Source organism: Dromaius novaehollandiae, chromosome 2 (genome assembly GCF_036370855.1).
Source record: "Dromaius novaehollandiae isolate bDroNov1 chromosome 2, bDroNov1.hap1, whole genome shotgun sequence".
NCBI lineage: Eukaryota > Metazoa > Chordata > Aves > Casuariiformes > Dromaiidae > Dromaius > Dromaius novaehollandiae.
Window position 1 is genome coordinate 43,620,399 of NC_088099.1, and position 14,940 is coordinate 43,635,338.

At 34.5% G+C, this 14,940-nt stretch overlaps 1 protein-coding gene across 8 annotated transcripts in view; it reads left to right on the forward strand.

Annotated features, from left to right (window-relative positions):
* Window positions 1–14,940, forward strand: part of DGKB (diacylglycerol kinase beta) — a 360,499-nt gene that overhangs the window by 200,606 nt on the left and 144,953 nt on the right. For all 8 annotated transcript variants that reach the window (XM_064506349.1, XM_064506348.1, XM_064506347.1 and 5 more), the window contains one exon: window positions 12,773–12,837. In XM_064506349.1, coding sequence (XP_064362419.1) covers window positions 12,773–12,837 — 65 coding nt within the window. The remainder of the gene's footprint in view (window positions 1–12,772; window positions 12,838–14,940) is intronic.

Below are 14,940 nucleotides of genomic sequence, written 5' to 3' on the forward strand. Positions count from 1 at the left end.
CCATTAAAATGTTCTTACTCCTGGCTAACTTTTAGTGGCATATGGGTATGATATTTATGCTTGAGCATGCTTGAGTAACCTTAACAACATTTGTCTTCACTGTAATTGCAAAGATAACTTTATTACAAACATTGGCAAGACAGGTGTCTGCTTACCGTACACAGATTTGGGAATACCAGTTTGTCATTTAGTATTGATTACATTATTTAACTACCTGAGCTGCTGAGGCAAAGCAGAGCTTTACAAGCAGGTGCTCTCTGATTCGCAAATTTATAAAAAAGCCAAAGAACTAGGAGCAGCTTTGAGTCTATTGCATTTTTGATTTTTAAGGTCAAAAGTTGAAGGCTAATTTGACTAAAATTTTGTTTAGGCCAAAGATTTACTTATAACTTCTGACTCACAAGGCAAATTGTGTTATTGTTGTTTATGGAACAACAGTGTGGTTCTCCATCTGTAAAATATGTGTAAAAATAACTTTCTGGCCTGGAGTTCAGAAAACTGATTCCATTCAAATTGTTTGCAATGAAATTTAGCGGACCTGACTTTCAGCATGTGCTGTAGTGGTCTGTTGAACTGATCCACAGGAGCTGAAAACACCACATCAGAAGATTTTAAAAATCACAAAGATTTCTAGTCATATGTTAAAGCAGATATACATGCAGATAAACGTATAGTTTGCCATTTGTCCGTACAGGTAATATCTCAATTGTATAAGTTGTCACATATTCCATGGCTCATTACGAATTAAGGGTGCTATTTTAAGAGATACAGGCTTCAGAGAGGAAAGAAATTGAAGAATTTCTTGTCTCACTCTGCTTGTTCCCACGTCTGCACTACAGTTTGCTGCCCCCTCAGTTTGATGGTACAATCACTTATAGAGTTACTCGATGAACCAGATAATTATTTTGTGGGATTAGACCCTAATATTTAGTGTAAATGACTTGATCTTATTAGCCTATTGGAAAATCTCATCTGTTTTGAAAATGCAAAGTAAATGGGACTTGTGCAAGGGGTTTGTATGCAGACAAGTTAATAGAATCCTCCCAAACAATTTGAGGCTGAGAATAGGATACTTGCATAACACATTCAAAACTACCATGAAAGCCTTAAGTTGCTAGAACAACCATGACGCACTGAGCCTGTCCAGATGGTTAAGCAAAGAGCATTATGAAAGTGCACAGATATGGGAGAAAAAAACTTTCTGATTTGAAAATTTAAGGAATTTCTCAAATTCATTCATCACACGCTTATACTTCTCTAGCATTCTTCACAAATCTTCTGCAAACTTAGGTTTGTGGTATGTGAAAGGCAATAGAGATATTTCTTCAGAGACATTTCTGTACATGGTCAACACAGCAGTTATAAAGCTATTTGGACATTTTGGTTTCTTGGGTTAAAAGTTCTGTATGTGTGTAATGTGATTAAAAGCAAAGGCTTTTAGTGCAGTTTCCAGAGTTTCTGACCACATCAAGAAACATATTTTTATTTTACTGAGAGATTATTTAATAGTGAAGTTACATGGCATAATGTCATACTGAAATATAAAATTGGTCCCAGTCACTAAAGTTGCCTGGTGTTTTTTAAGCTAAAGACAATTTTAACTGCACATTAGTTTTGTTAAAATAAGTTTAGTAAAATAAGTTTAGAGTTCTTAATTATTAATCAGTTGGATACTATAAAGAGTAATTTTTTGTTGATATTCTCAGAGTACCAACATTCCAGTAATAACCTGTGACTTATTCTCTTTGTACCACATAATAGAATATCTCTGGAATAAGTAAATATATTTAACCTCAAAGGCTTTTGATGTTAAAAGATGACAAAAACAGGTACTGCATAACCTCTGTGTGCTACACACTGGGTATGCCGTAAAAAGTTTTGCGTGCCTAAATTTTTTATTCAATGCAGATATAAAGAAAGGTTGGTCTGTTTCAGGAGGAAAATGTGTGAATCAGTTTTGGAAAATTTCAGTATGCCTACCGTAAACACTTATTCATCTTGGGCATGTTTTAACTCTTCCATATATCCAGATACCAAGGTCCAAAAAGACTTTTCTTTCTGTATGCCATAGAATGCTTTGTGTTTCTGGAATATAGGATCTTGTTATTCATACTGCATATCTTTTTCAGCCCCTAAATGCTCAGTAAGATGACATCTAGTTCTGTTTTTTGATCTAGTTTGCATTTCAAGTAGACATTTTTGCAGAGGCTACACTTTATTTAACTTGAGAGAAACTGATATCACATGTTCTTTATGTGAACTTGATATTATGTTTTGGGAGAACAGGCATATTTCAGAGAATATTAACCCTGTATTTTTCATGGAACTACTGGTCATGGAAGTGAAGCATGTGACTTTTTTACACTCAAGGAACAGCCTGTCTACTAGTACTATGTATGAAGACTACTTTGCGTTCATTTTAAAAGTTACCAACTTGAGTAACAATAGCAATAAAACCAGTGTGTAATCAAGATGTTGTCATCCCATAATCTGTTAGGGTCATTAGACCCTAATCTTTATGAACAGTTTAATTTCCATTTCTGCAGTGCATCTTTTGGATGCTTAATTTTAGAAACCACTCTGGTAGGGGCATTCTCGGCATGAGTACCTCATGTGAATCTAACCCACAATCCTTGGAGGCTTCTTAGTTACCCAAGTATTTTCACCCTATCTGTAAATAGGGTGCTCTCAGTTTGATCCAAACCTTTTTCTTCTGTTTACCATATGACCTCACTCTGCTGTAAGGCAATCTGGTGCTTTGGCATTAGCTGTGAGCACTAGGGAGAACCATGTGTAGGAACAAGGCCATGTGTAGGAACCTCCATTGGACTTTCCTTCTGCTTCATCGGAACTCGGCAGCCCTCAAAGGCTGTAAATAGATTCAACGTGCCTGAATGCCTGAAAAGAGTAGAATACCTCTCTTTCTCTCAAGATAGCAGTGCCCAGGGCCTGCAAGCATGCTCTGCAGTCGCTCTCATTATCTTCCCACATCTATGTCATGCTTGGATGGATACTTAAGGTCTGAACTGGATCCCAGGTGCTTATCAGCACCCAAGGGCATGGCCTAGACTGATGGAGGAGAAAGGAGGAAGGAAGCCATAAGGAACCTCCTTGGAAGCCTGTGTGTGAATGGGGAAGCTGACTGCAAGTCAAGCACTGAATGATGGCAAGAACCAAAGGCCTTCATGCTTGATCAGGACAAAAAGTCATTGTGTCCCTCAGCCACTCAAACTGTAGACTGAAGAGTGCCTCTCACATATAGCCTTCTACATGTGGCACTTTGATGGCCTTGATACCTAAAAGTTATGTCGGACATTTGACAATGGAGACTTTGGTTTCTTTCCATATTGGAATATTCTACAGCTGATCACTTAACAAGAAGTTTCAGGTGTAGTTAAGATTAAGATTGCATGAAAGATAGGCAACATAAAATTGTGGAGAGCAATACCGGAAAAAAACAATCCACTGTGCATGCTTGAGTTAACTGTGCTTCTAGACTAATAACATTTGGACCTAACAATCCTGAATTTGACGAGAGAAAACAGAGCTTGCTCTGCCCTTAAGTATTTAGATACCATGGTTACAGAGGTAAAATCTATGAAGAAAGAACCAGCAAAAGCAAGGAGGAAAACTACTGTAGTAATCATGCAAGTGGTCTGGATTGTATGGTATTTTCGGGGGTGGAAAGTAGGGAAACACCAACTAAAAATGAAGGCCTGTAAGTTAGTACATTGGTAGTAGGTGTATCCCACATTTGAACTTCTTGGCTTACGACGCAGCTAGATTTGCAGATGGTGAAAGAGTAAGTCTGAGGAAGGCATTTTTGTAGCCACAACATTTATGCTGAATACAATGAACAAATATCTTAGTCAACCACAGACTCTCTGAACTCATCACTTCTTCAGCATTGGAGATACTCGTTTGGAATATGCAGGCCAGTGGTACTGGCAGACAAGTTGTGGTGAATTTATCAACTCAGGGGAAAATCAGGGATGGAATAGAAGATATGGGCTCTGACTCTGGTCCTGAAAATTATGTCAGAGAAGGAAGTTATGGAAGAAGTTCCTGAAAGAGAGAGAGTTGGTGTTAGTGATAAAGAAGAGCAGCTTTTTGAACTGACATGGTGTGCCCAAGTTAAAGATGTACACCTTTTCTTCAGAGCAAAAAAACCCAGAAGTCTGGCTCACTTTTCATGGGTCAAATGGAGAAGATGGTGATGGTGATGAATGTCAATGCTAATGCAGTCAAAAAAGGCGAACAGAGCAATCCTAAAATCTTTCTAAGGGAAAAAGTCTTGAAATAAATGAAAAACACTTTCAGGAGTCTGAGTCATGAGGAAAGGGAGAAAACTTGTGTCTGATAACTGTAGATCTGCTCAATTGGGGATAATGCAGGGAAAGACAAGAACAAGAAAATAAAGTAGGAAGAAAGTGGCTTTGGTCATATGAAAAAGATTTCTGAATCTTTGAATATTTTGATTGCTGCAGTAAAAGAACAAGTGTAGATATTGAGCAAAAGATAAAAAAGATGCTTTTAGGCCTTTAGGAGAGAGCAAAGAGTGTCAAAGATGTGAGAGGGAGGGTAGGGTCTTAGAAAGTTTCACGTGAATCAATGGAGAGAGAGAACAGCTGTAGCTGAATAATCTAACATCTAGCATTGATTTATGAGTATGTTTTCTTTTTTCCCCCCCTAAGATTTGTTTGTCCGATAGGGAAGACAATAAATAATATTACAATACAAAAATTTAAATTTCAAATGGAAAAACATAATGAATGAGGAAAACAGTGACCTTTTTCAATTAAGAGAAAAATATTCTTACAGACTGTAAATCAATAAGAGATGTTGCAGTGGTTTTCATACTTCTTATAAAAATAAATAACTACTATGGAAACAAATGAATAACATAAATATGTATTAAAAGCATAACTCTCTGTTGCCAAAGCTCTGACTAACAAGTTATGTGAAGCTGCTAAGGAAAAGTCAGGTGAACATTTATTATTTGATCCCTATCAAGCAAATGAGCATATAAAATGGGCGGTGATACAAGATTTGGCTTGGACCCCAGTGAATATTTCAGAAGACTGCTCAAACTGTTGTATTTTAGGCATAACTTCCTTAAGTTAAGAAGCTAGCTGTGCTAGGCTTCTTATTTGGTCGATATCGAAAGATTTCCAAAAGACTCAAAGAAAAGGCTCAGAGCAGCTTGTTTAGGTGCCTTGAAGTGCCTTTTGGAAGAACGTTTCCAAGCAGCCTGTTTCTTACCATTGGTTGTAGTAGAAGGATAGAGAGACTGTCCTCCCAGTTTAGGCACCTAAATTAAGGGCCTAGATTTAGCCTCTGTGAATACTACACTAATGCCAACTTGATCAAAGCTCAAGAGGAAAAACACCGTCAGGGTTTGTTTTTTTTATTAGGACAGTGTTTGAAGACCATAAACAAGTAAAGTTTATTTTTTCAAGACAGTCTACAGGCAATTGAGTACTTATGCCAAATATGTTTTTTTCCTCTATGTTAACTTTTCTAGTGTGATGGCAATAATTAGTTTTTCACCAAAAATGCTTAGTAGTTGATTTTTTGGAAAATTACATACTTTCCTCAAAATTGCCAAAGTACTGGGCATGAAATTCTGGATGTTTGTTTCAAGCTAGAGAGACTAAATGTGAACTCCTCTTCTCTGCTTTTTACTGTATATATCTGTGATGTGTGTTTCTGAAGAACAGCTATAGAAACAGCCATTTTCATTGCATTGTATTGATTATATTGATTTTCAATTTGAGCTGTGACCTTGATTGTGTTCTGCTCAATCTCCCTGTGCAGAATAATTTGGGGCAATTTCAGCATAGTTCTCCATCAGCAGTAGCAGAAGTGCTACTAAAGGTTTACCACAGAGATCTTTTTAACATACAGGAGGTCTCTGAACAGCTTTGTTCTTTACTCTTTTTATGGCTATGCTGGCTAATTGCCATGTGATCACTTTTCTTCTCCCTTTAGTGACCACATAAACACTCAGCATGAATCTAGAAGAACCATTTCTAGTTACAACAAATTTAGGCTGACCAGATTTCAAGAAAAAGAAGAAAGATGTGCTCTGTAACCCAACATATTCCTAGCAGCAGTCATGGTACAGGGGGCATCCTTCTGCATTATATTAAGTCATGGGGCATGCTTTTAGTCATCTGGTCAGACAACAAGGTAACAACTTTGTTTCCCAGTTTTTTCTTTGATGGTCCTGGAATTTGGGTATTGATTTGAAGGATGGATGCATAGAAATTTTGTGTCAGTTTCTAAAATTCAAAATAGCTCCTCAAAGAAAGTCTCTGAGATATTGCTACAAAGGCTTGTCTTGCAGGACTGGTGCCTGAACTCGTCCCTCCGTACACAGCTGGGACACCTGGTCACACTAAATGAATTGATCTACAGTAAATTCTGTTGAGAAAATTTGTGTACATGTCCACATTATAGAGTTATACATAGGCAGAACATAGTTTGTCTCACAAACACATCCTTTTCTGCAAAATGGAGTTTGGTTTGTGGCTGTATGAAATATTTCCAGTACCAAATTATTCAAGTACAGCGTCAGAAATTCAACAGACATCTGATTTTAAATGAGATATGGGAGGTAATATGCTTACATCTGATGTTCTGCTCCAAGTATCTTGTTATGAATTCCAAAAATACCATCCTCTGGTCATTTGACCACCAGTTATAAATACTGTAGTTATTTATATTTCATCCTGATTTTAGAGATTTACCTTTTTAAATGTGCATTTAACATGCGAACTATAACTTGACTTAGTAATAGATGTGCAACTAAAATTTATTTAAGTATGACCATATTTAAATACAGGATTGGCTGTCAGCAATATCACTGACACAAAAAATAAGATTACTTTGCCAGCTTATGTGTTTTCCTTGGGAAACAAGGAACACAAGTTTCTCAGATTTTTTTCTTCAGAAAGTAAATGGCATTATCTTTAAGTTTAGCTATTTCAAACCATCCTCAGATATATAGATTCAGAATTACACTGGAAACTAGGAATACTATTGGAATTCACCAAAAACTAATGTATTAATGGAATTTTTTTGGAAGTCCTGCTACTTCCTCTCACAGGTTAGTATATATAATTTAATCAAAAATACCTGTGAGTCCAACATGAAGTGGTGACATACTGATCCAGACAAGGCAAGACCTAAAGCTTCTGGGGTATCTTTTACCAGACTTGGATCATTGAATATGTTTCTGTACTATACATATTATGTGTTTGTCTAAGGCTGTTTGATTATTATCAGGTGAGAAATATTAAAATCAAAGGATGTACTGGAGTTTTGGGCTTTTTGCTTGTATGTGCAGAAAATGTAATACATAAAAATGATGAAGAGGTTTGTTTATCTAGAAAAGAATTTTTATTCTTAAGCCACTGTGGAAAACTGTTTTCAGTGGTTGTTTTGGTCCACCTTTACTACTCCACATTAAAACTGAACTGATGTGAGCTAACTGGTTGTTCAGGTTAGATTTGCATTCTGATCCAAAGATTACAGGTTACTGAATTATCCCTTAAGCTTCCTAGCCTTGTGAATCCATTAAGCCTTAATTAAAGAGGCATCTTAGAAAAAAAATAATCAGACCATTTATATCCAAAGAAGATGCACATTGGTCATTTGTTTGTTCACGAGCATAAAAATTATTATTTAATGGAAATTTTAATCACAGCAAGCTTATAGATAGACATATATTAAATGCATTAATCTTTCTATAAGGTTATTCACAATGTATAAGGTTACTCCTCTGAAAAGACTGCTTCAGATTGCTTTCCGGTAATGCTAATACCCATTAAAAAGATGAATATATATGTGTGTAAGTCAATCATAAGGTATTAAAGAGGTGTAGCAACTTAAGCTTCTTTTCTTCTTGGCAGGTCACTTTGAGAAATGTCCTAGTTCAATTAAAATATTTTTTCCATTTCCTAGTAGTAGATTCAGATATGCTGTCTGTTCTCTATCTTATCTTCGCTGTCAGGATTTAAAACAAACCTGAGTGAGATAATAGAAGAGTAGTCTAGCTACTTCAGACTCTGAACAGAATCACATTAACGGTATATATGTATGTATACATATTTGCATGTTCACCACACACTTCTCCTGGTCAAATCTTTTAAAGAGAATAAAGGGCATTATTCAAGAGTATGCTTTTAAGTTTATTACCACAAAAAGGGTAAAAATCATGTTCTTGTTAAACCAGAATAAACTATAACTCATGTTCATCAAATGCTTATCAGTTTCTTCATATCTGCTTTTAAAATTCTGCAGAAGTGAATGGAAACCATCTAACGCAGAGAGACATACAAAAGAGAGTAAGTTTTTTTGGATTAGATTGGTGATACTATGAGAAGAAAGTTCATAGAAACAATAATCATCTAGGCTATTATCATATATTGCATATAACATCTAAATGACACTAAATATTGTAGATCTTAAAGACATAGTGTTTCATATTAGTAGCATACAATTCAAATATTCATAGAATTTTGTCAGAAGCATAAAATTGTCTAATTAGTTACTTAGTTGAACTTCTAGTTATAAATGCTCTGTATTCAGCATTCCTTTGTGCACCAGCATTGGCTCTGATGCAAAAGTGTTCCTGAAAAATATCTCCTGTCTTGGATACTTTGGTACAAAGTATTAGAGCGCTTTATGTATAAAAGGAGCTTTTGTGGTTGAAGCATGTGTGTAGTGAAGGGTGCTAGCTTCATACTGCAGTGATCACATAATGCCTTCCTCCTCCTTTCACCTTGCAACAGGCTTAACAGCAATTATATCTCTTCAGATTATTATTAATATTAAAGTTGTTGAGGATTAATTAGTCTAGGTATGTTTGTATGCATTTGTGCTATATTACTCTTGAAAATAGAAAATATTTAGGTTCAGGTATAATATCTCTTCTGGAAATTTATATTTCAGGCTAGCACAAATATCAATTAATTTAAAGTTAATAATAATGCTCATGTGTGATATTAACTATAGACCACCATCTGGCTCCCAAGTGACCTTTCTCAAAAAATGATTTACTTGTTACCTTTTTAGGTAACATCATGATGCACATGAGTTTGCTTTACTGGCTCGTGGGTTTTCTGTTTTGCATGAGTTTTATTATCAAAAATAAAAATAATTTCTCGTATTTTATTGGCCATTCACAATATCAGGTGCCAGAAAAGTGCACAATATTAAGTCAATAAAACACAAACAATGTTCAACTTATTATGCATGTAAATATTGTTGTGTTCTTTTCAGTATAGTTAATTAGGTGATTTCAATATAGCTCTGACACAAAAAGAAATTAATTCTCCATTGGTCCAAAAACAGTAGTAGGCTTTAAGTAGATTATGCTAGATGCCTCTTTTTGAAAGGACTGATTCTATTTCAAAAGTACCAGAAGCAGCTCACAGTAAGGGACCCTCTGTTCTCCCCGTCCAGGAATACAAAGATTGGAATAGTCGTTCCTCGGGATTCGGGTGTGGCACCCAGTAATTCCTACAGCTGTTAGGAGGCAGAACTTGCAGTCCTGCCCACTCCTCTTACTCTTGTTAGTTTTAATTTTCCTGGTTGTTTTTCATTTATTGATACTAGGTTATAATATATTATCTTAATAAATAAAAGGTTATAGATATGTTTAAAAAAGCAGGGTTTTTTCATAAAAGAAAGGATCTTGTTAACATGCAAGCATTATGGGCTACTTCCAGATCATCCTATAACATGGAGTTATGGTTGGGAAGGGGTTATGTGCTATACAATTTAAGGGCTGTGTATATTGGAGTCAGCTGAATGATTTAAGAGAGCAGTTGGGCCTTCTGTAAATTGAAGACATCCTTAGCAGCTCCCATCCTTTGGAGCTCATCTGTGTGCAGTTACTAGACTGGTTTAGTCTTCGTTATCAAAGCCATAGCCTTTCAGCAGTTTTTGGATGAAATTGGTCTGATGTATGCCTGTCTTGTGTTGTGCCCATCAAAATTAGCTTTGTGTATTACCTTTTTTACTTCTCAGCTCATTAAGGTAGTTGATCTGTTTTGGAGTCAGAAAATGTACGGGCAGGGGAAAATTTCAATCCAGTCAACCTTGCATAGAAACAACTGTGTGTTTGCCATCTGCAGTGGGCATTGATCCCTAGCTTGTTTGTGCCGTGCGTTTGTTATGCATGAGTAAGCACATTAGCCTTTTCATTCATTCATTAGACAGTTAGTCCTTGATTAGTGTTTCCTAGTTTCTGTCAAATATGCTACTACTCCTTTATTCAGTTTGTCTTGGGTCTGTCTTTTTCTTTTGCTTCAATGTAGAGAAAATTAACAGTTAACCACAACAGTAGTCCTTTTATTTCTGTTTCATATAGAACTGGCTAACAAATACACTTTTTCTCATATTGGCAAGTCTAATGTGGGATAAAGTATTAACGATGGGCCTTTCTAAAGTTAACAGAGTTATTATTTTAGTTCAGCTGTCAGGCTTTGTTTAGAAGTGTGACATCTCAGGGTTTACCGTCAGCTTTATTTCATCCGTATTCAAGAACTGTGGGATCACCTGGGTACTTGTGGGTATTTGCATTATTTAATTGTGTTGCACATAAAAATAAATTTAAAGCAATGGTAGGTGGAGTTTGAGAATATTGCATCTGAAGTTTCAGATGACAGTTTGGATGACAGGACGGAAAGAGAAGGCTTTTTATGACTAACACTAGTTCATTCATTAGGGTTTTTTTGCTCTCCTTTCCTTGTAGGACAGTAAAATGTTAACTGATTATTCTGTTCTTAAAGATAGAAAAAAATAATGGTATGTTGGTTAATAATGCATCATACTATATTGCATATTTATAAACTACATAATGAGATCATGAATAATGTGAAGATTTCAATGGAGTCAGTATGTTTAGTGATGCCACTAATTGATTTCACTTGATCAGTGATTACAAGTCATATTGCTAAAAAAATTCTATACTGTGGTAAGCCCTTATGTTCAATAGTGTGAAAAATATTATGACTTTTATTGCTTTTTATTCATAATCTTAAAAGTTTATATAAATGTTATCAATCACTCTAAGCAGTTCTATCTGACACTTTATCAAATTCACATATTTATTTTTTCAAAGTGCCCATGGGTTAGTAAGCCAAATCTAGAGGTTATACCAGTCTGTTCTCTGGACTGTGCCCTGTTTAAGACTCTAGTAAATAAAAAATGACTTCATCCATAATATGTTGCAAGCATGTTTGATGTTAGTAGGTAGCTATATATCTGCACTTAATAATTACTTGCTTATTTAAAATTTATATTAAGATGGATTGGTTTAAATAAAAATGATTTTAAACAAAATATTTTAATCAAGTTTGGAATCAGCAGCAAGATACAGTTTAAGGTGGTTTTTTTTGCTAAATGCTAATTCTTATTGGTGGGAAATCATTTAAAATGTTGCAAGATAAGGGCTTTAAACTGAATTTAATACTTCTCTGAAATTCTTAGTTTTTATATTTTCATGACCCTTTAAGATGGTAAGTAATGCATTTTTCTACATGATAGTTGATTATAGTGATGTTTTTACTTGTAGTTTTTGTCAAACTCTATTTAGATGGAAATAGAATTCAACTACAATTATTATTAACTAAACTAAATCTTATATTAATTTTCTTATATATGCAGTATTTTAAGATGTAATTATGGAAACATGATTTGCAATTAATAACGTGTAGTTAACAATTAAAATAGTATCTTTAGTGAGAAAACCAAATGGATTTCTCTGGGTTTACTATGTCTTGTAAGACTACAGGGCTGGTAGATTACATACTCTCACACCTAGTTTGATACTTCTATTAAAAGATGAAAAAAAAACTTTTTATTTTCTTAATTCCCAGTTTGTAAATATTGAATGAATTTGTAAGTAAAGTAAGTGTTAAAGGATCTGGCATGAAGAAAACATTATTTTTATGTCTACAAAGGAGATAGATACAAAACTACTGTGAAAACTGATTTTAGCACAACAGTTTCAAATACATTATTTTCAGCAACTTCCACAACTACAATGGTTTGATTTTCTTTAAAAGTGTATCAATATATAAATATTGTATACTATTTCATTTCAGATATGCATTTTAAACAATTATGATTAATCATTAATTTCTGTATTTTAAAATATTTTTAATAAGATATATTTTAAGTTAAATAAAAAGTCTCTCTTAAATTGGAAATCCTGGTTTTTTTCCCCCAGATCACTAATTTTTTCCATCCTGATATGTAGGAAATGGAATATCCCCTAGCATTTATTTCCATTTTCTACCAAATTTAATAGAAAGCTATTGAACAGCCATATGCAAATATCAAGCTGTGTACATATAATGTAACTCTGCTGAATCACTCAGCCTTACTAAAGGAATAGATTTTGTAGACTTTATTTAGTATTCCAGCAAAAAGAACTGTTTGAATGGTCTTACTGTAAACCTTCAGCGAATCTGGATGCCGTCTGCTATAAAGAAGTTGAAGACACTTTCAGTAAAAATAACTATTATGTCTGATTTGTAATGAAGACTATAAAAAATGTAATAAATTAATTGTTTAGATATATCCCATTCTTGGAACAGTGTACCTGTGAGCTTTCTAACTGATTAGAGTTTTGCTCCTGTTGAACAATGGTATTTCACAAAACACCTTACAAATGATATGCCTTGGTTACAGGTTTGATTTTCTGTTTTGCAGTTTTCCCATCATGATAGATTTATAGTTTTCTTTTTCCTGTTAGGATGCTTCAATTGCCCACAGATTCCATATCATGAGAGAAAAACATCCAGAGAAGTTCAACAGTAGGTAAGAATCTAAAAATATTTGTATATGAAGAGATTCTTTCCATGTTACTAAGGTATGTTCTTTAGGGGGTTAAATTTTGAGTATCCTTTAAAATATGGATTCTTATAAAAGAGAGGAAATTGGTGCATCTCATATTATGTATGTGCTCCCAGACTGCTTGTAGTGTAACTGTTTTATATCTGGTATTTCAACTGAAATGAATAGCATTATAAATAAACTGTTCTCACATGCAAAATGTTTGACTTGTAAGACTAGCATGGACAAGATGATGCATTGTGGTATCTGAGGATCCCTGAATTGACACTTTGCCATTAGGCACTGAAGAACACTTATTAGACAGCTGCAGATGGTGATCCTTATGTTTCAATCCCACACGCACACTGGTACATTGACAAGGGGCTCTTCCATATATACTCTTAGTAAGGGCAAGTGAATGCTATTTTACACATAAATGCTTTTTATCATTAAAGAGCTTTGGATATGTAAAAAAGTCAAGAATGAGACTTTGCATCTGTTCCTTGTGTTGCTTTTTGAATTTGGAATGTTATCTCTGAGCTTTTCTGGAGATTAAAAATGTATTACAACATGTACTGTAAATTCACCTTCTTTCAGTATCTGGTTTGTTGAGTAGATAATATTCATAATGCAATGCTTACGTTTGTCTCTTTTTATTTAGGTAATTTAGCACATTAGTTGTGATGGGTAAAAGCAACATTTCAGAAACTTTAATTAACATTTAGAGGCAGAAGGGAAGAGGAAAGAAAGATGTTAAAGTGCATAGGAATAAAAGGAGGATATCTAGAAAAAAATATTAACCCAAATGTTTTGTCTTTATGAGCCTACTCATAGTCTTTCTTTAGTTTTCCATGGGGCTAACCTGGAAAGTCTTGTGAGATTCTTCATAGAAATATGCTGTTCATGCCAGTGGGTTGTCTAACTCCTCAGAGCTGTACAGAATGATGTTTGAATATTATCTAACTTCTCACTGTTTTCATGTTGCGAGTATAAATTTTACATTTCCCATATTTTAACAGTTAGAGATGGGGGCTTTTTTCTTCAATGCTCAATATGTTTAGCATCTATGCAATGACAGACTATGAACCCAAGTGTATATTTCTGTTTAAGTTCCACAGTAAACATTTATGTTGTATTACCTCTTATTCTTACTCTAATGCTCATCATTCTGAAAGAATTATGCTATGAATAGATCTGAACTTAAACCTAGCCTGTGCATCAAAATGTACTATACTGATTCAGAAAGACTAGAGATATTGGACACTTAGCAAATGCAGGTATTCTAGGCCCTGAAGATGAAGCTAGTTTATCAGTGGTCTTTCTGCATATTTTCAGCGGTTGGCAATTATAATTTATAAAAAGCTCAGCTAATAACATGAGTTTCAGATCAGATTTCATGTCACAATAAATCATATGCCATTAATAACATCTGCTAGCAGACTCACCTTGAAATTCATCTATATTTTAAGGAATCTGATGTTTCTAACATTATCTTAAGGAAATTAATTACAAAAATATATAGTTCAAGTCCCTACGTGCTATGGTTCTGAGATATTGAAAGAACGTGAAAAAATCAATGATTCCCTGGGTTTTGAAAGACTATTCAGAAAGATTATACATTTCTAAAAGAGAATATAAAGACTTGGGCAATGTATTGTGGTAGAGACTGATTTTTTAAATATTTCTTCTTCTGTGTAGTGATAAAAAATGGAGGATGTTGTTGTTGTTGTTGAATAAAATTTTCCAAGCAACGATGCTAGGTCAGAAATAATTTGTTCCTCTAATAGTTACTAGTATGTGGCAATGCTCCATAATATGTTGTAGCAGCATTTTTCTGCGGTATGTGAAAATAAAGCCCTTTTTTAGATCTCTGCTATAGATCAGGATATATTTTACTTTTCCTTTTACCAAAGTGTGGAATTTTCTATGCAGTCTAAATGATTTAGGATCAGCAAGTCCAGCTAAGGTCAAGTGGGTTTGTAGTGGGCTCCAGAGTCGATAGCACTTACACTTTTGAAAATCCTACCTTGACACTTCTGAATCTCTCTACTGACTCAAAAAAAAAAACAAAACAAAAAAACTTTTTTA